This window comes from Cavia porcellus, unplaced genomic scaffold (assembly GCF_034190915.1).
Source record: "Cavia porcellus strain 051 isolate PalLab524CR breed Dunkin Hartley unplaced genomic scaffold, mCavPor4.1 scaffold_7, whole genome shotgun sequence".
NCBI lineage: Eukaryota > Metazoa > Chordata > Mammalia > Rodentia > Caviidae > Cavia > Cavia porcellus.
The window spans coordinates 28,968,257-28,992,867 of record NW_026947490.1 but is presented as its reverse complement, the minus strand read 5'-3'; the positions used below and the strand labels follow the sequence as shown (position 1 = coordinate 28,992,867).

Here is a 24,611-nt window from a genome sequence, read left to right as displayed (position 1 = left end):
TTTGAAGTTACATCGAGTGGCCTAATTTACATCATCCTCCACACTTTGGACAGCCAGTGGGAGGTTTTGCTGGATGGACAGTTAGTGGCTCAGTTAAGGATATCCGGGTGGGGGTCATGCGCCACCTTTTCCCTGCACGGGACCTGATTCTGAAACAGTGCCTGGAGCTAGTTTCCTTGTAATTGTCTCAAGAAGCTTAAGGTTATTAAGACCCTGTCTAATCCAGATCCACGGAAGGAATGTAAATACTGGGATCAAGCATATAGCAAACAGTCTCTTATACATTTATGATTCTTTTGGTAAGTTTGTCCCATAGTATAACAGCTGATATAATCAATATACCTCTTCCTGCCCACCTCCAGGGGAAGGGGTTTCTCACAGGCCCTAGAGAATAGGGGGTTTTAATGTTCCACTGTTTACAACTGATGAAGCCAACATCAATACACTGCAACAACATCAGTACACTGCAGTGATGGCCACTGACCTATACCAGTGCACTTCTCTGCCTAAGTTGCATGCACATGAGAAGTGTGCCCTCACCGTCAATCTCTTACCCTGTCCATGTTTTGATGTCAATATGCTGTGGCCCAATGTGGCTCCTGAGGTTCTTGGGGTTAAGGACCCCGAGAGGATGAGAAAATAAAGAAGAGACAAGGCTGGGGTCAGGGGGAGCCCTTATGCTCCAGATGGGAGGAAAGGAACTGCTCAACCAATGCAGCTTCTTTATTTATATACTGGGAGAGCTGATGTCAACTTTAGGCCCTCTGCCTAGCAACCCACTGCTTGGCTGGCCGGGGCCCCTTGTCTTCTTGGGGCTGGAACAACCTGTTTACATGGCTTGTTTTGATCTCTGTTTTTCCTGGGCTGGTCTTGCTTTAGCCCCACAGATGTGATCAATCTCCAGCTTCCATGGCTCCCTACGAAGGAAGGAGGGAGGGAGGGAAGGACAGGGGAAGAGGAGGTTAGGAGGGAATCCCTAGTAGAGCTTTAAGGAAGGCAGAGCATGGTGTCTCCCTTCCAGATACCCAGACACCCCGACCCCCCAGCAGTGGCCAGCAGATCCCCATCCCCACCTCAGCCCTGGTCCAACCCACCCTGGGGCCTATTCACTGTTACACCTGGTCCAACTCTGCCCTGTGCAGAAAACTCCATGAAGCTGAGGGGTGAGGCATAGAGGTGGGCACGGCCTGGGCCAGGACCCTGGCTAGTGAGAAGGTGCTGGCACCCTCAACTCCTTAGGCCTTTGGCTGAATCTGGGCGCCCCGGAGCAGGTCAGAAATGTGAATGCTTCTGATCCCCTTCCCTTTGGTACAAGCTCTATCTCCATTTACCATTCTCTTTCATTTTGCTCCTTATTAGCCATCAAGTTTCTTGCGTACGAGGAACCACACAGCCTTTTAGCTTGTGTGTCTGATTTATTTCAGTTATCACTGTGATCTCAGGCATTGTCCAGCAAGCCGTCCTTCAAGGCAGAGAAGGAGAGAAGGGGACAAAAAAATAATTATGAGGCGTGATGTTCACGTAGCAACTCCCCACGAAGATGCAATCACTGTGTCCTGCAAACTTAGACTAAGAAACAATTGTACAGATAGACATATACTCTCAAAATTAATGCATTTGGGGCTGGGGACTTAGCTCAGCAGCATAAGCACCTGCATGGCAAGGGCGAGGTCTTGAGTTCGAGCCTTGGTACCAAAAAAAAATGCATTTTAAAGTCAGAAGCACAAGTTCTAAATCGCACTCCGGACCAATTGAACCACGCCTGCTTTCTTACAAGACCCCAGGGGTCCTGTCCCCCACCCCACCCCCAATCTGCACCCAGGATCAGCAAAGTCTCAGGGTTGGGAGCCGCTGTGCGCTCACTGGCGCCACCTGGAGGCCTCCTGAAGAACTGGCCGGGATTTGGGGAAGCCTGAAGCCAGGCCTGGAGGTTTGGAATCCAGCAAGCCTGGGCGGACATCATGGCTGTCTGACCCTGCGCAAGTTTATTTGTCCCCTTGGGCGGTGGTGGAGGGATGAACATCTTACCTGCTATCCCAAAGCCGCCGTCACACCTCCTCCGTCAGAGCTGGGGTTGGAAAATGTGCAGCCGCTCCTAGCACCCAGGGCGCCTCCCAGAGCCGTGGGCGGAGCATGGCTCACCTTAGGACAGGCTGTGATCCGCGTCCCCCAGAGTGTGCTGAGCTCCCAATCTTATTTGGAGACAGAGGCATGGCAGATGTCATCAGTTATCACGAGGTCACGCTGGAGTAGGCGCACGCAGCCCAGTAGGATCCATGCCCTTATGGAACAGGAAGCCAACAGCCGGGCCTGGGGTGTGGCTGCAAGCCGAGCAGGGTTGGGGACCACTGGCCTCCACAGAGCCAAAAGAGGCCGCAGAAGGTGCTGCCCGGAGTCTCCCAGCTGGCCTGGGCCTGCTGACACCTGCACTCCAGACTTCCAGCTCCGGAACTCTGAGCAGATTCGCGTCTGTCTTCTCAGGCTGCAGCACCCACCGCGCAGGCGCTAGAAACCTGCACCCCTGAAGCTCAGTCTGCTGAAGTATCCTGGATACACCCAAATCCATTTTACAACAGAAAACGGACAAAGAGCCCACGGGCATGTGGCCCGGTGTCTGTCTCCTTTACTCACGGGGAAAAGCCAATGGAAACCGCAACCAGGTGCTGCACAACACCCACCAGACTGGCAAAAATCGTACGAATGCACGAATGAACTGAGAGCTCCAAGGTGAGGCAGAATTGAACAGCACCGGCCCTGGCCGAGGACCTGGTAAACGCCACAAGCCCTGCACGGAAAGGTCTGGCGGGTTGGATGACACCACAGATGACCTCCTCGATTCAAACGCATCAGTTCAAACGCACGCACACACGTGTGCACGGCAGCTTTTGCCCTGGAGCAACGCACGCAGATGTCCATCGACGGGAGAGCAGAGAAGCACGCTGCCCTGCAGCCCGGCTCCCCGGCCAGCGGTCAGGGGGACACAGCGCTGCTGCGTGAACAGCGCTGGTAGGAGAACGGAGGCACCCCACGTCCCTAAGGCTCAGGGGATAAGCAGACCCAGAAGCATAAGTGTCACATGGTTATGAGAAACTCAGGGTGTAAACAAAGAGTAAAATAGAAGACAGATGACAGGAAAGAGGGAGGCAGGCTTTGCAGGCTGGGAAGGGGGCCTGGGATGAGGGGAGGGGAGGAGGAAGGGGTGAAAGTGGTTAAAATGTGATACCTACACAGACCAGTGCCACACAATGAATGTAATCACTGTCCTCGCACACGCAGACCAATAAAGAAGACAACAGGATAAGCGTCAAGGCAAGAGGGCCTCACACGGAGAATCCATATTTACACAACGTTCTAAAACATACAGAACCGGTTTCTGAGGGGAAGGAATCAGTACCACATGCCCTTTGGGCCGGGTGGGTGCCGGGGAGTGGTAGGGGAAGGCCGGGCTTCCCAGTAGGACTGGGCTCACAGGGGCACGCATTGGCCAAACCCGTTCCCAAGAGCACGGAAGTTTTGTGCATCTCTGTGTGTGAACTGTGCTGAAAGAATAGGCAAGGTTTGAATCACAGTAAATAATATACGTTTTGGAGTTCAGTGTGACACGCATGGTATGTCTCTGATGTACTTTGAAAGCATCCCTGACCCATCCCTTTTTGATGTACTTGGAGACAGGTTAGATAGATAGATGACAGATAGTTAGGTATGATGGGTGGAAGGGCAGCGGGTGGGTGATTTGGGGAATACAGTAAGGGTTGACAGTGGGCAGTTCTTTTAACTCCCTGCTGGATATTTGAAAGTATTCCTAAAAACATGTTCGGGAAAAGAATCAGGTATGTGTCTGGTGAAATGGCAGTGGTCTGATTCTCTTCCCCTCCTATTCTCTCCTCTCCCTCTCCCTTCCCTTCCCTCCCCTTCTCATCCCTTCTGTTGTAAATCACCCACGGATGATTCAAAGCTCTCTTAAATCCCACAAGGGTTCTTTCAGTGCGACCCACTCCCCACCCTTCCTCGACCTCCACTCCCAGCTCCATTTACGCCTCCAAGCAGCTGTCAGTCACTGGGGCGAACACCAGCCCATACCGGCAGGCACCCCAAATGACCCCAGCATATAGCAGGCGACCTTTAAGTGCTGCTGCCAAAATGGCTGCTGCTGCAATTATTCCGTACAAAATGCTACAAAGCCCAGCACTCCTCCCAGGAGTTTACTCTCGCCCGAGCCCTGCCCTAGACGTGACTTCTCCGTACGAGGCATTTGATTTCAGCTTAACAGAAGCTCTATGGCCAGGTATTATTACAAAGAAAGTGAGGCCAAGAAGTGACGTTCTTTTCCTGCAACCTATGATCAGGGATGTTTTCCAACACAGGCAAGGCAGAGAAGTTGCCTATCTGGGCTAAGTAAAATGAATTATTAAAGTTAATTTCACCTGCCTCTCCTTGCTGTGCTGCCCCTGGAGGAGTCTTCAGGTTGCTGCGGGTACTGAGGGAGCCGGGAGGGTGCTGGTCTCGAGAGGCACCGGAGCGCTTTGAGGCCATCTCCTGGCCCAAAGCTTCCCTTCCATTTGGTTGCCTTGGGCTCCTCCTGTGCAGCTAGGTATAACCAACTGCATGAAAATGAAAGTGCTTCGTGGGACGTCCAAGGAGGCTATTTAAAGACCAGGGAGGACGCTTGCCTCTTTCTTTTCTGTGCTGTCTGGAACTTGGATGCAGTGGTCTAAAGCTCTTACAGCCATTCTGGGCCAAGAAGTGACCTAGAAAATGAATGTCATCAGAAAACGGATAGATCAAAAAGACAGAAGCTGTATCACCTCTCATCAGAGACACACGGCGCCCAGCTGCTGAAATCAATTCGTTCCCGGCCTGACCAGCCCGTGACAAACCTCCCAGCCTGCTCTCTGCCTGCGGGTTTCAACACCCAGCGATGACCATTGCCCTGATTCATTCTTCTATCATGGGTTGCAAAGGTTACATCCCCATTTTCTGTGTTTATGGAACTTTTCCATAAAGAACATTCCCTCATGAACTTTGTTGCTCTGAGGAACCCTGAGGTGCAATGAATGAGAGGAATAAACCCCAGAAGGCGCCCATGCAGAAGAACCAATGTGTACATTTTCCTGTGCGTGCAGTTGTTATTGTAACGATTTGGAACTTACCCTGAGTTTTAAAAGATTTTTAAAGCAATGAACCCCAGGAAATGAGGTGGGGACCTCCCGGGCTGTAGGGGTCACCTCTCCTGATAGTGATTAGGGAGTCAGCAGCAGGATTCACACTTGGTCACTGTTTTGGAACTTGTGCAACTGGCCAAATGACTTTTCACAAACTTTGTAAACAGCTCAATCTTGGGCATCTTTTTTTTTTTTTAACAGTAATAGGTATCACAGTATATTTCGTTATCTTTACAATAGTTGTTCTTTCAATCATGTATATCAAAATAAAATGAAATACAGAACGTTATAGAACTTATCAAAACAGAATATTGAATAGAGCAGTACCATTAATCAGAATAGAGCAAAACAGTAATAAAAATATTTGCCTTCAAAGAGATGGTAGAAGAAAATCCCCCCTGTTTGCTATGGTCAACCTCCCAGGAGATGCTCAGATTTCTGCTTTTCATTTGCTAATGGGGAGACAGGAGAAGGGGGATAGGGGAAGTGGGATGCTTGACTCTAGGCCGTGCATCAGTAGGTTCACGATTGCTTAGCAGAGAGGCAGGCTGGTTGCTTGGTTTCCCAGTGTCCTAAGTTCCAACATAGTGTGGATCTCAGGAGACGCTGGTGGTTCTCCCCCTGGAGGGGCCACAGTCTGGCACACCACAGCTGCTTACCAGGGTGGGGAGCTGCTTGCTTGGTTTCCCAGGGTCCTAAGTTCCAACAAGGCAGGGATCTCAGGAGACAATGGTGGCTCTCCCCCTGGAAGGGCCGCAGCCGGCTGCGGACATCTTTTAATTAAAGTACGGATCACCTTATTCTTTTAAGACTTTTTTTTTTTTTTTTTTTTTTTTTTGGTGTACAGGGAATTGAACACAGCGTCTCACACATGCTAGGCAAGTGCTCTGCCCCTGAGATACAGCCCCACTCTTTATTAGCGAACTGAAGACCCTGTCTCTCTAAATTGCCTGGGATAGCCTTTAACTTGTGATTCACCTTCCTGTCTCAGCCTCTCAAGTAAGTAAGTACAGGCACTCACCACCATGCTGGGCCAGCTGAATCTCTTTTTTAAGTGTGTAGCACAGCAGTGTGAAGAACACTCATATTGTGCCATCTGCCTCCAGAGCTTTTTTTATCTTGCAAAAGTCTGCATCCATTAAACAATAGCTGCACCCCATCCCTCACCCCGGCTCTGGTGGCCATATCCCACTTGCTCCCATGGGTCTCTCTATTTGAGATTCCTCACTAGTAAGATCAGATTCACCTCTTCATGACTGGCTTCTTTCACTCAGCACAACGTCCTCCGAGGTCAACCATGCAGTGACACACGGCAAGACACCTTCCTTCCTTCAGACAGCCGAGCATCAGTTCACCCAGCGGGGGGCACAGGGCGGAGGGGGGGTCCCACTTCTCGGCCTCTGTGAATCAGGCTGCTATGACCTGGAGCGCTCAGGCCTACCCACCAGGTCCTGCTTTCAGTTAGTTCGAGTGGGATAAAGGGCAACAGCCATCCAGGTTCAACGCGCCAAATGAACGTGGCTTGGTCTTCACATCAGCATCCCGGCCTCTGCCTTCTCCGCCCACTCTTAGCTGTGGACTCTCCGACAGCTTCCTCACTGTCTCCGGCTGGGTCTCCCCAATGGTCCGGGATCGAGCAGAGCCTACAGCCTCGGGCTCTGGGGAGTGAGAAGTAAGTCAACGTGGGCAGAGCGTCTCGTTCACTGTCTACCAGGGGAGCAGCACTGGGGTGGAAAAGCTCCCATCTCCGGGAAGACACTGTGTGTGCTGCTTACCACATCGCCTCGGGTGGCAGCCTACGGTGACGGTGACGGTGACGCAGAACCAGCCAGGGGCTCTTGGTGGGGAAGCCTTGAGGTACAAGGCTGGGAGGGGGGTGTCTGCAGGGGCCGGTGGGCTCTGTGTGCTGATTAAAGCAGAACTCGGGGTGGTGGGAGTCCAAATGGTGAGAGGCCCACAAGGCTGGCGTCTGACTTGACATCACCATACTGATGTCATTTTGACAGCGGCCCATGGCGATGACAGATGTCTCCATAGGAGTTGGGTGAAGGGAACGTGGGGACACTCCTGGCCATTTTGCAACTTCTTCTGAGTCTTGGATTATTTCAAAATAGAATGTTACACTGGAAGTGTAATATCCGGTCACCTCCTGGAAGCTCTCGGTGACCACGCTGTGGCTATGTCTGATCTGTCTAAAAGCATTCGCTGCCCTGTCTCATCTGCTGGACCTCTATGCTCCACCTCCTGGCCTGCTTTTATCATTGCAGAGTGGACGCCAAGGTTCCTTGGTGGGGGACGCCCCCCGCTGAGGCAGGAGGCGCTGCCGGCAGATGCAATCATGAATCATGTGTACTTTTCACACCGGCCTTTGTTAGAGCCCTTGTGCAACTGTCCAAAGTGTTTCACAAACTGTAACAAGAACCAGGCTTTACAGGTCCTCCACGCCTGTAACAGGAAGAAGAGTCCACCGAGCAAGTGCCGTGAGAGCCTGGAGACGCCTTCCTCCGAGGGAACCCAGCCCAGGCCTGAGGGCAGGCGAAGCATGGGAACATCCCCCACACTGCTTGTTTACCTGCCACAAACCCTGGAATACTACTGTGCCATGAGTAAGGATCAGCTTGGATTACACCTAGGAAAATGGATGTACCTCGAAGCCACATGGAAGTGAAATAAATCAGACACACAAGCTTGACTATCACACAGCTTCCCTTATATGAGAAACCAAAGTATAAACAATTTAAAAATAAAAGATGATAGGAAGCAAGGATAGAGATCTTTCGCCAGTGGAAAGGGAATCCAGAGACAGGGAGGTGAGGAAAAAAGAAGAATAAAAACAATTAAGATACATTAGTTCTGGTACCCACCACCTACAGCGAATATATATATATATATAATGGGTTGCAAACATGCACTAATAAGAAAAAAACTTTCAAACCCAGCAAGGTGACCGAAGAAACATACTCTCCTTTTCATGTTTTCCAAGAAAGGATGGAACAAACAGGAACAAAGAGCCAGTGGAGATTTATCATTCTACGCCTCCTAAATAAACCTACTTTATGTGTCATGCAAGGTGGTGTTTCTTAACACACACGCACAGACACATACATCGCACACGTGCCAGAAGCCCTGGACTCAGTACTGGTGTTCATCGGTCATGGTGGTTTATGCCTGTAATCCCAGCACCCGGGGAGGCTGAGGCAGGAGGATCGCTGCCAGTTCCAAGCCAGCCTGGGTTACATATCGATTTCAAGGCCAGCCTGAACTACAAAGGGAGACCCTGTCTTGAGACCAAGCAACAACAGAAAACTGGCCATTCCTCCCAGGTGAGCTTGGAATGATGTTCAACTCTGTTAGCCCCAGTTTCCTCTGTACGCAGAGGAGACAGCCAATGGGAGCCATGGTGGGGATGGGGGTGTCAGTTTTTTAGTGTAAAACTCAGAAAACAGAGCACAGGGCCCAGGCCTATGACCGGCGCTGACATTCTGTCCCTCGAATAAGTAGGTACACAATGAATTTGCCTTCTTTCCTCCTCCCTCACCGCCCAGCAATGATTTTACTGGGAAAAGAGAAAAACACTAATTTCCTTTCACTGGATGGGCAGAGTTACCGGAGTCTGAACCCAGGGCTTCTGCACTGAGCTGCATGCCCAGTCTTTTTAAATTTTTTTTTTTTTTTTTTTTTTTTCTATTTTGAGACGGGGTCTCAGGAGACCGCTCCCCCGAGCGAGCGCCTAGGGGCGAGGCCTCCGCGCCGTCCGCATGCGCCTCGCTGCGCCCACGAGGTGGCGCCCTCAGCCTCCTGGCGCTGCTGCGGCTGGAAGCGGGGTGACCGCAGTCCCTGGGCGGGGGACGCCGAGATACAGACGGCTCAGCTCTGTGAAGAGCCAGGCATGGCTCCCGAGACAGGATAAGTGAACTTGCCCAGCGCGGTGGCGCGCACCTCTCAGCCCTGTGGATGCTCCGGAGCTGAGGCAACAGGATGCGAAGTTCAGACCCAGCCTGGGCAAATAAAATAAAATACAATGGGGTGGGGATGTAGCTCAGCCCCGCTGGGTTTAGAGCCCAATATGGCCAAAAAGAAAAAAGAAAACATGAATCATGACTTTCCCTTTTAAGAAGGAAATTGCCCCTCCCTCCTCTTCCTCTTCCTCCTCCTCTTTCTTTCCAGAACTGGGCATTGAACCCAAGACCTCTGCACTGAGACTCGTACCCAGCGCTTTTAAACCTTTTAGTTTAAGTTGCCGGGGCTGGGTTTGAACTTTCAGTCTTCCTGCGAGAGGAAAAGGAAAATCTCTTCCCAACAGCGCGTGGGCAAATGGGCTTGCTCCTGCCCTCACACACCTCCCCCGCCCCCTCCCGGACCTTGTGCAAGCCACGTTTTTGCTTACGGGCACCCCTGTCCCTGCTCCGCAGCCTGAGAGCCAAGATGCATGGTAATTTGCACAACCCCTCCCAGTTAGAGGATGACCAGAACCAGGGCTGTTGGGGCTCAAAATCTCATTGGTTTAAAACCAGTGACAGTTTCACAATTGTTTCTGTGACAACTTTGAGTTTGCTTTCCTCATTTTTCTCTCCTGGGGGACATCTGTTCATTGAGTGAATGTTTTCTTATCAACTACCATACGCCAGGGACCTCCACAGAGTTGTTCAGGCCTTGCGAAGCTGTATTTTGTTTGGTTATATTTCTTGAGACAGGCTCTCGCTATGGAGCCCAGGCTGGCCTCAGACTCACAGTGATCCTCCTGCCTCAGCCTCCTGAGTGCCACCGCATGCGTGCCCCACGAGGGAGGGAGTGATGGAATGGTGCAGCCTCAGCCTTGAGGGCAGAGGAAGGGAGGCACAGGAAGCTGCCGCCCTGCCGCTTCCGGAAGGAAAGACCCCTCCCATGCTTCCACTCCTCGCTGGTTCTGCAGGTAGCCGTGGATTTCTGGGGTCCTGAGCCATGGGAGGCTGTGTCTCTGTCACTGGAAGCCTGCGGTGATTATTCGAGCAGTTGCGGGGGACAAATACTGATGGGAACAGTGGAGAAAAAAAAGGAGAAAAGAGACTAGATGGGGTCCGGGAAGGCCCCTGGACCAAAAGAGTGGGTCATAGCGCGAGCCAGGTGGACCTCTCGGCGAAGAGCATTCTGGGAGGAAGCAGCAGCCAGTCAAGGAGCAACGGGGAGACCAGTGTTCTGGCCCCGGAGGGAGGAGAAGCAGGACAGAGGGCAGAGTGAGGCTGAGGTGCCGCCCCAAGGCCAGGGCGCGATCTCACCACCGCCTCTGCTGGGCATGGTCAGAAGTCCCCGAGGTCGGGCTGTGTGTGCCGAAAGGGTCTCCAGCGGCTGAGTGTGGGGCTGACCGGTCCAGAGGGATCTACGTCTCCAGAGCTGGGCGGACCCCGGGGTATGGGGGTTTCAAAACGGAGAAACCCAGGCCGAGACGTCGGAACTCTATGCTGGCCCTGAGCCATCGCCAACCGCAGAGTCCTTTGTGTCTTTCTACCGAAGACCGCAAATGACCCTTGGGTTTTCCACTTTGCTGACCACTGATTCCTTATTGCTCCAAATTAGCCCTGTCTGATCAAAACGGACTGTGAGCCACGGGTGCCATTCAGACTTTTCTAGTAGCTGCATTTTTTTTAAAAAAAAGGGAAGCTGAGGCAGGAGGATCTTTGAGTGTTTGAGACCAGCCTGGGCTGCAAAGTGAGCTGAAGGCCAGCCTGAACTGCATAGAGAGACCCTGTTTCAGAAAGAGCAAAAACAGGAAAAAGAAAGAAAGCCAAACTAGTAAAATAGATGCCACCAGTGTATTTCATTTAACCCACGATATCCAAGCTCTTACCACTTTCACAGGTGATCAGAATCCAAAGAATCAATCACACCAGAACCTCAAAATCCGTGGGTATTCTCACCTTGACAACGCATCTTGATTCAGATGCTAAACTTCCACCGTACTTTGGAATACGCCACTCTTAGGGCAGCACAAGCAGCCCCCATACCTGGGTTGGTTCCAAACATCCTCACATTCTTTCCCAAATCCAGAACCTGAAATGCTCCAAAATCCAACACTGTCCCAGCACAGACACAAGGGAAAGTTCCACACTGTGAAACTCAGTTTTGTGTACAATATTATTTAAACTCTTATGCAAAGCAGGCAGGCTGTGTTCTCTGCGTGGCTCCCAGCTGAGCTGGAGACTGCTCTGACTCTGCATCCACAGCCCCTGTCCCCTTCCCATCTCCAGAGGGGACCTGGACAGCCCCATCGCCTGGGCCGTGTGTGTTTTCTCCATGGCGCCCCACTTCCTACGCTTTGGGGGAAATGGTTGGGAGGAGGTGGAAGGCAGCCTGCCCTGGACAGCCCTGGAGGTCTGAATAGTCTGGGAGCCCACCTTCCGCCCTAGGAGTCTGCTCACGCCAGCCTACAGGTGACCCCACTTCACCTGGGAAACTCAGGGGCCCAATCCCTAAGAACCCCAGCCAGGACCCCTGGAGCCCTGGCAGCGACCTTCCTAAGCAGGTGGCTCCTCAGGGCGGTTTCCAGAGTATCGGCCCTGGGCGGGCCCTCCAGGGATGCTGTCTGTGACCCCTTCCCACCCAGGCATGTCCAGCCTGCAGGTGGAGGTGAGGGGTGGTGGGCCTGGGCGTGCCCTTGGCTCCCCGACCTGTGTCCCTGCAGAGATGGCACACCTGAGCCTTGCTTCCGCTGCTGTCCCCTGACCTATGAGAGACAGTGTGTCAGAGCTCAGGGCAGGAGCTCTGGAGCCAGGAGGCCCGCACTTGCCACCACCCTGCTGTGTGAGCCCAGGTGCATTCCCTGACCTCGCTGTGCCTCAGTCCCCTCATCTGTCAAAGCCACCAAGCACATCAGTCTGAGGGTGTTGTTAAAGAACAGAAGAGTGACAGGCTGAGCACCGCTAATCAGAAAATCTGAAATCCCCCACCCCAATCTGAAACTGTTTGAATGCCAAACGGACCCCAAAAGTAGGAAATTCCATTTCCTGAAACGGGTTTTTATCCTCTCCCCCAACTCAAAACAATGTATAAAACTCTCTTCCAGCAATGTGTGTAAGGCGTGGACAAAGCGTAAATGAATTTTGCATTTGGGCTGGATCCTACGTCCAGAACATCCTCTTATGTCCATGAGAATATTTCAAATCTGAAAAATTCCTGAACCTGAGATACGTCTGGCCCTGAAGTTCAGATAAGGGATGCTCCCCCTGGATTGGGTATAAAGCCCTTAAAACAGTGAGACACATCGCAAGCGCTCAACCCACTTGTAGCTTATTTTAAAAGTTAATTAAACAATAGTAAGGCGTCACTGTGGCTTGCTGCTATCTTCTCCTGCAGCAGTCTGTATCTCCCTGTCCATCTCGAGTGTCTCTGTCTCTTCTCTCTCCCTTTCCTGGGTCCCTGGCCCTGGCCAGCCTGTCACTAGGCTCCCTGCCTCCATTCTTGTCCCCTTCTGTCCTCTTTGACTGCTGGGGCAGGGCCTTACCCACCCATCCAGCAGTCTGTGGAGAAGAGTTTCTATCAGAGAACAGAAGCATTAGGAACTCTGTCCCTCCAAGGGAGAGACAGCAGTAGGTGTTAGAAAAATAAACACACAAAAGCTGGCCATGGTGGTTCAGATTTGTAATCTCAGCGCTTTGGAAGGCTGAGACAGGAGGATCAAGTTCAAAGCCAGCCTAGACAATTAGTGAAGTAATGATACCCTGTCTCAAAGAACAAAGTAAAGAGATGAGGACAGAAGCTTAGGAGGGGCCCATCAGGGCTGGAGAACCCCTGGAGGTTGGGGTTATGTTTTGAGGGTGCAAACCAAGAGCAGGAGCCTGGGCAGGGGCCGGGGCAGTGGCAGGTGTCCAAACTTGGGCCGCTTTTTAAAAGGACTTCTCAGAGCTCAGTGGGTCACTCCCTCTTTGACCTTGATTGTGTGTCTCTGTGTCTCCGTGCCCCCCCATCCAGCTCTTCATTTTCTCCCCCCCCCCCATCTCTCCTGCTGTCTGCTTGTGCCTCCTGGCCCTTGCTGATCTCTTGCTGTCATCTCAGCTCCCTTGGTTGCTGATTCTGACCCGAGGAGTCCCCATTCTGTCCCAGACACCTCACTCCAAGTGGCTGCCCCCTGCCAGAGGGGAGTACCACAGTGTGACCTCCCAACCCCACACCCCAAAGAACAGGGACAGGGACAGGGCTCCCCATCCAGCCTTTCCTCCCCCCCTTCAGCTCCCTACCTGGCCCCTGCCCAGCACCCTGACCATGGACATTAGTCACAGCCCTGTCCCACCCTCCTTATGGTCAGAGCTGGTGGGCCCAGCAGGGGTGCGGGAGGGGTAGGAGTGAGCCACAGGGAGACAGACAGACAGACACAGCTGGAGAACTAGACAGATGCCAAGAAAGGCCAGAGACAGAGGGCAGACAGAGAGAGACATTTGTCAGAGAATCAGAGACAGGAGAGAGAAACGCAGGAGAGAGACGAGGGCCAGGGAGAGCCAGAGATGAGGCCAGAGAGTAAGGGGGACAGAGACGGGGACCCAGAGGGGCACAGAGGTGGGAAGGGAGAGCCTGCACTGGGCAGTGGGCCAGGGTGGAGGGATGCTGCCTTCCCATCTCCCCAGACAGCCCGGGGCGCGCCAGGCTGTGGTCTACCTCGGCAGGTGGCTGGTGATGTCACCCCCACCCTGCGCCCAGGTCCCCACCCGTCTGAGCTCCAGGGCCCCAGGCCCCACCGCCCTGTAGAGCATCGTGGACTCCTGCTGCCTGGGCTCCTGCTGTTCCCCGCCCAGCCCCAACCCCCCAAACCGTTCTCCAGGCAGGATGCTTTAAAGAGGAAATGAGCCCTGCCTCGGGTCACTCCTTCCACCTTCCTGCTTCACAGCATTGCACGAAAGCACAACTGAAGTCCTTAGCAGGGCATCCAAAGCCCCGGCTCTGCCCTGCAGGCCCAGCCCCTCCCCCTGGGCTCAGGCTCGGGCTCCGGAGTGCCCTCCTCAGGTGCCCACGGCTTTCCTCTGTTGTCTGCCCCTGAGGGAGGGGACTCGGCTTGTGCCTTCTTCTGCCCAGGCCTGGCACAGAGCTTGAGCATGACAGGTGAGCCAGGGCTCACAGCACACAGCACCCTGCAAGGTGCTTCACCTTCCCAGTGGGAGTCGTGCTTACCCCAACTCTAAGTGGGAAACAGAGGCTTTCAGGAGTACAGTTGCCGAAGGAAGTCCTCCATGCCGGCAGGCTTGGGCTTTGAACCTGGGAAGTGGCCCAGGAAGGGAGAGAGATAGGCAGGGGCAAAGCAGGGAAGGGGCAGGGAAGAGAGAGAGACAGAGACAGGGACCGAGACTGAGAGAGATGCAGTGAAAGGGAAAAATGACAAACTACACAAGCGAGAACAAAACTGGGAGAGAAGAGAGGGAGACCACGCGAAAGAATGAGGGAGGACAACAGAGACAGAACACAGGGGAGAGAAAACAGGTGAGACAGAGAGAGGGGGAGAGATCCAAAGAAGAAAAGGGGGCGGGCTTGGGGACCCCGCCCTCCCTGGGCCCCTGCTCCCAGCCCCTCTGGGTCCCTGCCCACCCCCTGGCATGGCGGCCTCCCCGCAGATTGGCACTGGCGGATGCAGCACCTGCCCCTTGGAATGCACCCCTGGGGGGCAGGCCAGCCCAGGCTGCGGCTTATAAACGCACAGGGGCCTTGCAGGAGCAACTCTGCACAGCTGCAGAGCACGGAAGCCTAGAGGCAGCCAGGTAAGCATCGCAGGGGCCCCCAGAAAGCACGGTAGCCTTCGTGAGCCGACTCCCAGCAGCTCAGAGTTGCTATGATCTGAGCCTCCTGTCTCCTCGTCTTTGGTCCAGTGGGTCCCCCGTCCCGGATCAGAACTGCATCTTCCCCTAGCCTCTGCTCTCCGGGCCACCTTAGATTGGATCTCTCCAATCCCACTATTTCCCAGGTCTTGGTCTGTCCCTGAGGGCCTGCACCTGCATCTCCTCCGGGTCACAGATGGCTGGCCTTTCTCTGTCCCCTTCATCTCCCCCCTCGTGAGGGTGCAATGCTGGGGGGTGTAGGATCCCACTGCCCCTGTAGCATCCCAGGGAAGGAAGGAAGGAGAGAAAGAGAGATGGTGGGGTAGAAAGACTTGGGCTGAAAGCCCCCGGATTTACCTGAGTCCCCATCTCTGAAGGTGCCGGCATGATGCTCACAGCAGGAAACCCCTGGAGCTGGATTCTGGGGTACCTTATGCTTGGAGGCACAGGTATGTCGCTGTGTGTGCGTGTGTGACATACTATGGCAAAGGAGTGTGACACAGGGCCGGCTCACCCCCACTGAGCCTGCCCACCTGTGCCCCTCCCCAAGGTGCTGCTGTGGGGGGGGGCTGTGCGGTGGTCCCTGAAAGGCATTGGGCGTCACCTAGGGCCCAGCCTTGATGGGGTGAGGCTGAGTACCCCAAAATGACAGGCTGTTAGGATGCTGTGGGTACAGGGGACTGCTACACAGCACCAATGCCTGCTTCGCGGGTTGCTAGCCCTGAGACCCTGGGAAATCACTGTGTGTGTGTGTGTGTGTGTGTGTGTGTGTGTGTGTGTGTGTGTGTGTTAGGCCAAGACAGGGCGTGTTTGGGCGTGGCAGGGCGAGGCCCGTCTAGGTTGGCTAAGAAGCCTCCTGCCCAGGACTCCCAGACCTTAACTCATCCCAAGGAACCGGTGTTTACCCTGGGAGCCACAACTATGCTTGACCCTAACTGTGTCCTTTCACTGAGGCCCCAGCAGCCTGGGCTAACTCCTGACCTCCTCCATAAAGCCCTGAGGGCTCCCTGAAGCGCTGACCCCGCCCTCATACTTATTACCCCACCCCAAAGCCCAGGCCACGCCCCCACACCAGCCTGCATCCCAAGCCTGAGCCCAGCCAAGGTCCCACTCCTGTATGGAAAGCCTCTCAGCTCCCCTGAAATCTTTACCATACCTGGGCCTTGGTCCCGCCCCTGAAGCCCTAGCCACGCCCGGGGAACCCTGGCGACGCTCCACGCTGTAACCACGCCCCGAGGACCTGGTCCCGCCCCTAAAGCCTTGGCCTAGGCCTCGAAGCCCTAGATAAGCCTCCAAACCCCGGCCACGCCCTACACTGTAGCCCCACCCCGGGAGCCCTGGCCACGCCCCCACCGGCTCAGCCCTGGTCCCGCCCACTGTAGTCCAGCCCTCGAGATCCCTAACCCTGTCCCATGCCAGCCCCCAACCCTGCCTCCGCCCCCAGGGGCCTCCTACCCCGGCGGCCACATCATCCACGGCGAGGACTGCATCCCGCACTCCCAGCCTTGGCAGGCGGCCCTGCTCTCAGACAACGAACTGTTCTGCTCGGGCGTCCTGGTGCACCCGCAGTGGGTGCTGTCAGCCGCGCACTGTTTGCTGGAGTGAGTGCGGGCGCCTCCTGTGGGGCCCAGCCTGGGGTTGGGGGCGGCCCACGCTGCAGGGCAGGGTGGGGCCCGGAGCCCTCTGCTCCCAGGGGCAGGTCCGAGTTTGCACGCAGATCCGCTCTTAGCTCGGGAAGCGCTCAAGGGTGCCAGTGGGCTGGTCTGCACCGTGCAGACCCCAGACTCACCGGCCCCGCACTCCTCAGCTCCTACAGCGTGGGGCTGGGGCTGCACAGCCTGGAGGCCAGCCAGGAGCCAGGCAGCAGGGTCCTGGAGCCCCTACTGTCCGTCCAGCACCCGGACTACGACAACCCCTCCTTTGCCAACGACCTCATGCTCATCAAGCTGAAAGAGGCGGTGCCTGAGTCCAGCACCATCCGGAGCATCAGCGTGGCCTCGCGGTGCCCCATGGCGGGGGAAGAGTGCCTGGTGTCCGGCTGGGGTCGGCTGGCCAATGGTGAGCAGGCGGGGCGCCCGCGCGCTGCCTCCCCGGGCTGCGCACCCCGCAGGCGCTGACCCCTCTATCCCCAGGCGGACTGCCCAAGAGGCTGCAGTGCGTAAACATCTCGGTGTCGCCCCCGGAGGTCTGCAGCGAGGTCTACGACTCCCTGTACCACTACAGCATGTTCTGTGCGGGCGGGGGATCCAACCGCAGGGACTCCTGCCACGTGAGTGGGGGGCGTGGACGGGTAGGACAGGGAGACCGAGGACGCGCGGTGAGAACCCGCGTAGAGAGTGACAGAACAGACAGGCAGACACGGGAATACAGACAGGGGCCAAGAAAGAGAGAAACAGGCGGGTGGGAGAGAGACAGCCAGCCAGCCAGTCAGAGGCAAAGACAGACACAGAGACCAAGAGAGACAGAAAAGCCAAGAGACAGAGACACAGAGAGACCGACGTCCCTGAGAAAAATACCAGCTGTGGTCAAAACAGAATGAAGAGCCAAGTGTTTAAAAACTAACCCAGCCAAACACTCCCTGCCTTTAATCCCTCGGGATGCCCCCCTGGTGTGCAGCCCACTCATCTCCCAGGCTTGCTGCTTTCTGGAGCAGCTCTGGAGTCCTCTTCCCTGAGAGGCTTTAGTTTCACTGTCTTGGCTGCTACGATGGCCTGAATTGGTTCAAAACGTCAACCTTTTAGATCATTTTGCACATGGGGAAGAGGCAGAAGTCTCATAGGGCCAGAATCAGACCAGAATAAGGTGGATGAGGGCAGATTCTCACATTTTAGGACAGTGTTTCTGTTGGATATGCAATAGCTGCATTCACCAGTTTTTGATCACCTCACATAAAGGCACTCAGAGACAAAGGACAGATAGGGACCAAGAAAGAACCCAAAGGAAGTTGCCTCTTTAAGGGGAAGGGGGCAGGGCCAGAGAGGTCAGGGTCTGGCCTGGGATCTCCCCGAAGTGTTATTAAGGGTTTTCTCTTTGGTTCTTCTCCGATCCCCATCTGTCACCTCTCAGTGATTTTGAACTCTGATTCTCTCTCTCTGCAAAACAGGGTGACTCTGGGGGACCCCTGGTCTGCAATAGATCCCTGCAGGGCCTCGTGTCTTTAGGACACATTCCGTGTGGCCAGCCCGGTATTCCCGGCGTTTACACCAACCTCTGCAAATTCACCGACTGGATCCAGCAAACCATCCACACCAGCTAGCCACGGGACCGGGACCGTGAAGCCGAGCGTGGTGCAGATGCTACCGGGGGAAATGCATAACCGTTGGGTCATTTCTCCCTCAGACTCAGGGGTACGGGTCCCATCCCTCCTCCCTCAGTGCTGGTGGTCGGGACCCAGCCTCCTCCCTCAGACCTCAGGGGTTCATGCCAGTCTCCCTCAGACCTAGGAGTACAATCCACCTCCGGTCTTTGCCAGTGCACTGTGCCCTCTAGTGGCATAATATTTACTCAGTCTTCAGTGATTTTTCCCTTTTGTCCTCTTGCCCAAGATCCAGAAATAAAGTGTAAGAAAAGCACGGCTTCTGTTGAAAGTGCCATCCTTGCTTTGCTTCCCATTCAAGGTTTCCTGGCAAACAGCTCTCTCTCCTAGGACCTGGTTTTCCCATCTGGAAAATGGAAGTTTCCCCCAGAGGGACTCAGGCTATAGAAGTTGAGAAACCATCTCTGTGCCTGATCTGGTTTCTAAAACATTAAGTCGGGAATTCTGAAGTCACGAGATTTTCTTGAGGTGAACTAAGAGCTCTGGGGGCCCATCTTTGGTTTTGTCTTGTTGAATCAGCTTTAAAGATGTTTAACCTCTGTGTGCTCGGGACCCTGGTGCTGTAGGTGGAGCATGAAGACAGGGTCATGAAAGAGAAGGGGGGACCCAGGCTCAGAGAGAGGGGAGACCCAGGGCCCAAGAATAGTAGGAATTGTTATTGGATTCTCCCCTGATGAGGAATGCGCCCACAAGGATTTGGGATATATTTATAAGCTTTTTATTTGTGAATCTGTGCACAGGAAAATAGTCAAATTTTTATTATTATTTTTGTACTGGGAATTGAACTCATGACCTCACACTTGGCAGCTAGGAGCCATGCCGCTGAGATATATCCCAGCCCTCTGTATGTTTTATTTCTTTATTTTTATTGGTACCAGGAATTGAACTCAGGACCTTATGCTTGCCAGGAAGGTACTGTGCCCCTGAGCTATGTCCTGGCCCCCTGTATCTTTTAACAGTTCCTGAAAAATATAAACAGGTAAGACATGTAAAAGTAAACTCAATAAAGCTTGACTCATAAAATGAGTTTTACAGTAGCCAGTAGAAAATAATAGAACAAATAAGATAAACATATATCGAAGTACGCAGGGTATATCTCAGTGGTAGACCAGTTGCCTGTATGCATTAGACCTGGGTTCCATCTCCACGACCAAAAGAGGGAAAGCAAAAGATCAATAAGGATCCTGATGATCTGGGAATGCTTATCACCTGCCCGTGGTGGGCATCTGTGGAACTGTACATGTAGAATATAGATTCAGTTCAGCATACACACAAAATAGCCAGGATGACTGAAGATAGAAAGGCTGACAGCAGCAAATACTGGTTAAACATTGTGATAAAAGGATGAAGTATTTCAATTAAAATTCTCAAGAACGCTGCCACTAATCCTCTTCCAAGTACTCCCCCTCACTTTGAGCACACTTATCCCATTCTTATTTGCCACCTTCTGAAACCATTCTGCAGTCCTCTTTTATGACTGCCTGAATGTGTACAGCAATTTCTGCCAAATAAGAATTTCGTGTCCTCCTCATTCAACTTATTCACCAAAGTGCATCTTCTGGCGCTTCCCCAAAGCCAAAAGGAATCACGAAAGTACATGTTTTAAAGCAATTTGGGACACTGAGCCAGCTACATCAGCACAACTGATCAAGACCAGGGGGACTATTTGGAGGCCAATTAATGACATCATGTCTCTCACTGTCATAAAAATTTTCCAGTGTGAGCACCTACCATAAGTCTTATCACACCTCATATACAGGGCAGCAAGAACTCTCTTGTGTTGCAGGTGGGCATGGAAAACAGTACACTGAATGTGGAAAAGTATTGCAGAATCTTGGAAAGATAAGCATATGTCTTCCCCACGCTCAGCAAGTTCACCCCGGCGTTTATGTCAGCGCCATAAAAAAAGCAACACAAGCCTGCCTAAGAATGTTCACCGTGACTTTAGTCGTAAGGGTCAGATTGGAAGAGAGCAAGCATCCAGTCCTTGGTGAATGCTAAGGAAATACTTTAGTTCAAAACATTTTATAATTTCCACTGTATTTCTTGTTTGAACTGTGGGCTCTTCTGTGCACAGCACAGAAGCCACTCAGCAGTGAAGAGAAGTGAACTGTTGTCACAGACAGCAAAGGAGAGGCAGGGCACCCTCTTCACGCTCCATGGAAGAAACCAGACACAAGCTGTTATGCACTGTACGATTCCGTTTGGATGAGATTCTAGAACAAGCACAAACCAGTGTTACCAGTGGCTGGGACGGGGTGAAGTCGGGGAGTAGTCATAAGACACAGCTAGGAAGGGATCTGAGGGAAATTTCTGGGCTGATTGGAATTTGCTAGAGCTTTACAGGAACCTAGGATAGGTATTTGCCAAAGCATGTTGAATCGTATACTTGAAACCCATACTGTGTACTCAACACAAATTATACCTTGGTTTAGCAACCACATGTAGCATTTATAAAAATGAACCTCGAATCGAGACTTGCTGTGAAACAAGTTGCCACAAAATCCACAGTTCTGGTGGGGAGAGTAGGTTTTCTGACCACGGTATAATTAAGCTAGAAAACATGACAAAATGATAGGCAGAATATTATAGCTGTGTGCTTTGCTTTTAAAGGAACACTTCTAAAGAACCCACAGTTCAAACAAGAAATACAATGGAAATTAGGAAACACTTTGAACCAAATGTTAAAGAAAACCCAGCATGCATTTATTATGTACCTGCTAGAGGGCTTGCAGAGAATCCCATGGCCACCAGCACGTATTATTAGGGGAAAAAAGAACTGCACATTCCTTAATAGTTCAACGATCTCTAGATGTAAGAAGAATAACAGCAAAATGAATGCAAAAAGGAGGAGAAATAAAATGTTAAAGATGAAATTTAATGGCACAGAAAACACTGTGCACTAGAGAATTCTTCCATATGTAAAGTTTGTTCACTAGATGATCGTGAAAACTGGAAGTCCAATAATCAAGTTATTCTTGTAGAACTGACAGTAGAATTTAGCAGGACTGTTAGAAGTAAATATCAGTTGTATGACTGTTGTGAGATTTATAAAATCAAACACCTGAAAATCGGGCTTGGGATGTAGTTCAGTAGTAGGTCTCTTGCCAATCAAGCACAAATCCTCAAGACCGAAAAGATGTGTAATTGCAGGAGAGAAAAATTTAATTGTTTTGTTTGTTTTGTTTTGTCTTTTTCGTTTTTACCGGTACTGGGGATTGAACTCACAACTGCCTGCTTGCAAGGCAGGCACTTATGCCGCTGAGCTAAATCCCTAGCCCCCAAAAACTTAGTTTATTAAAAGATAACTATAAAGATCAAAATGAGAGATACAATATGTCATGTGCATAAGTAAGACTGTGTTCTTATAAAGATGCTAATTACCTAGAATTTCATGGGGGTGTGGGGCAGGATCTATCCTCACAAATTTCCACCACACAATTTTTCTTTCTCTCTCATTTGATTGGTACGCGCTTGCAGCACATTAAGATCGCCCACCTCGTCAGAGTTGGTACACGCCTCAATTCCTCTTTCATCCCTTTTCTCTCCTGCCCCTCCCCACTCCCTGTATCTCTCCATTCTTTTCCCTGTTGCCCCGTTTCCTATTATCTGTTATTTTGTTCTGTAATTTATTTATATTTTGGTTTCTTCTTATAAGAGAAATCGTGCCATGCTCAACCTCATGTATCTGACTGATCTCACTTAATGTTGTATTTTCAATGTGCATCCATTCCACGTCTAGGCATCTTCCTGAAAGAATTAAAAACATTGTATTACAGTGACCCAAGCATACTCGTGTATATAGAAGCACAAATTGTAGTAGCTAAGTCTTGGAGCCGGGCCCTAGGTCTGCCAATAGACGAATAGATGAAGACAGTGTGGCCAGTGCAGTCCTACTGTGCCATACAGAAGGGTAAACTTGGGTCATCTGCAGGCAAATGGATGCATTTTGAGTCCAACTTAATTTGAGGCTTACGGGCTTTCCCTTAGGACCAGAGTAGTGGCTCTTATTGCCTCTTATAACACCATACAGCTACAGAGACAGACAGGGTGCATTCAGATCCAAAGAAAGCCTGACTGGGGTGCTTGCTGGGACCACCCCTAAATCCCTTCTCTGGCCTCAGACCCCCGTGAGGTCTCTCTTGGACTTACTCCTTGCTCTTCCGCATTATTTCAATAAACTCTCCACTTTCCCACACTCCTTGGATTTGGTAAAATCTTTCACCGCCTTGGGTACCAGCCTTCCTAATGCTTCCTTGCACGGCAAATAACTGGTGCCGAAAAACTGCGTACTGGTACAGATCTGTGTGGTGCGGGGCTGGTAGATGATTCCCTAACACTACCCACAGGAATCAAGTGGATAGAAGACCTGGACATGAGAGGCCAGGCATGGAGATATCTAGGATGAAACTTACAGTGAGTCTTCCAAGTCCTCAGGTAGGAATCATGAAGATAGAGGTCTCCATTGCCCCAAAATCTTCCTCCTGAGTATATACCACAATAAGCTCAAGTGTATATCAGTATATCTGACATTTGTACTATGAGTCATAGCCTACATGGCATACATACATCTACTGTTCATGGGAGTCATTTTAATAGTAACACTGAAACAACCCAACAGCCCAAATCAATAAATTAGATCAATAACAATGATGTCATCATGCAATGGAATGTTCAGGAACATTTCATAAACAGGAATGGAATTCTGAACATGGACCAACCTTGGAAACAGGATGCTAAGTAAAAGAATTCAGTCACCAAAAGCCACATGTTGTAGATTCTATTGGAAATATGCAGAATAGGAAAATCCATGGAAACAGCAGAGCTGTAATTTCCAGGCTCTGGAAGGAGGAGAGGATGGAGGTGACTGCTGATCTGAACGGGGTTTCCTTCAGGGGTGACTAGACTGTCCTGAAATGAATGACAACAATTGTTGTACAACATCATAACCTTACTAAGCATCACTGGCAATAGACATTGTAGTATGTATGCTGTGACAATTTTTAAGAGAATGAGCCTACAGAAGATTTAAATAACATTATCAACTACCCACATAACCTCTATACCTATAAATCTATAGCCCACCACACAGATACGCTCTATCACAAATAATGTCCAGGTGCAGGTGATGTTAAAATGAAGGCATGCAAAGAGCTTTGTTGTCTATTTGGGTGCTTTGACCTCATCTCTGTGAGCCCCAGGAGCCTCTTCCAGTCTCTGGCTTAGCGTTAGGTCTCCCTGCAGGCAGTCTGGGGCTTGGATTTGGTGAGGCTGCAGCCTGAAGCCCAGACTTGGGCACCAGGAGCCTAAAACCTGAGGTTCTGAGACAGGGCGTCAAGCCTGGAGGTTGACCCACAAAACCCTGAACCCTGTCGGGAGAACTTGCAGTGTGGGTTCTGGATCTTGCAACCCAGTCTTTAGAAAAGACTCCCACAGCTGCTCTGGGCAAAGACGGGAAGTTTACAAGGAGCCCCAAGTTCAAAAGCTCAGCCAGGAGGGGAGATCGGCCAGGAGACAGCATGTGTCCAGGGAGCTGGTGTGGCCACCAGGAAGAGGAGTCTTGTGCCACCACACCCATTCTTATAAGAAGGATCCATTTGACCTTCGTCAGTCCTCAAGCTAATGGCCTGAGCATCTTCTCTTCCTTACAACTCCAGCCCTTACCCCTAAGTTCACACTGTGCTTTAGTTCTATCCCCATCATTGTGAAGGCAGGACCCACCACACCGTGTACCAGGGCGTGGAGTGAACAGCCCTGCAAAGGAGCAGACTCAAGAGAGGAAAACAGTGCTCAAATCCAGGGTGACACTGCAGGGAAGGGGGGTTGTGGGAGCTCCGTGTATTCTGAGCACGATCATAATAAAGCTCCTGAACCGCACATATGATAGACCACAGAGTATCTGAAACAAGAGAAGATACGTAAAGGACTAACAGAACCACAACAGCTCACCTGAAAAGGAGCAGCTGTGAGGCCTTTGGAACGCTCAGTGGCTGAGTTGCAAGCCAACAGGGCAATGGCAAATGAAGGACAGCATGGATGTACACGTAAACTTCATGTTAACCTTTTAAAAATTTTTTTTATTATTTTGAAGGTAGTAAAATACAGCAGAACAAGACAGAACAAAGCCAATTGAGACAATGCAGTGAAATTGGTACAGAGCTTCACAGCAGGATACCTGGATAACAGTAATAGGTACTATAATATATCTTGTTATCTTCACAAGAGTTGTCCATTCTATCAGGTAGAGCAAAATCAAACCAAAAACAAAACATTATAAAAACAATCAAAAGAGAATATTGAATAGAGCAATACAACTAATCAGAACAAAGCAAAACAGTGATAATAGTATTTGCCTTCAAA

The 24,611-nt window shown here is 51.6% G+C and overlaps 1 protein-coding gene and 1 long non-coding RNA gene across 2 annotated transcripts; one reads left to right on the top strand and one right to left on the bottom strand.

Moving 5' to 3' along the window:
- Positions 1-415: 415 nt before the first annotated feature.
- Positions 416-3,877, bottom strand: LOC134476717 (uncharacterized). The gene is made up of 3 exons (XR_010048521.1): positions 2,029-3,877; positions 1,332-1,462; positions 416-917 (listed from the first exon to the last, which is right to left on the bottom strand). It is a non-coding gene; the product is annotated as an uncharacterized LOC134476717 (long non-coding RNA).
- Positions 3,878-7,174: 3,297 nt separating this feature from the next.
- LOC100717074 (kallikrein-4) lies at positions 7,175-18,510 on the top strand. The gene is made up of 8 exons (XM_063254026.1): positions 7,175-7,206; positions 11,387-11,510; positions 14,081-14,228; positions 15,313-15,384; positions 16,257-16,536; positions 16,743-16,993; positions 17,068-17,204; positions 18,039-18,510. Exons 1-8 carry the CDS (start codon positions 7,175-7,177, stop codon positions 18,189-18,191), a joined length of 1,197 nt encoding a protein of 398 aa, XP_063110096.1. The 3' UTR covers positions 18,192-18,510.
- Positions 18,511-24,611: the final 6,101 nt, after the last annotated feature.

What these genes read in the sequence shown, in the direction of transcription:
- LOC100717074 (XM_063254026.1), top strand. Translation starts at nt 7,175, where the DNA reads ATGGCGATGACAGATGTCTCCATAGGAGTTGG. An exon ending in GCCGCGCACTGTTTGCTGGA is followed by an intron (nt 16,537 to 16,742) that starts GTGAGTGCGGGC and finishes CGCACTCCTCAG; the next exon opens with CTCCTACAGCGTGGGGCTGG. An exon ending in CTGGGGTCGGCTGGCCAATG is followed by an intron (nt 16,994 to 17,067) that starts GTGAGCAGGCGG and finishes CTCTATCCCCAG; the next exon opens with GCGGACTGCCCAAGAGGCTG.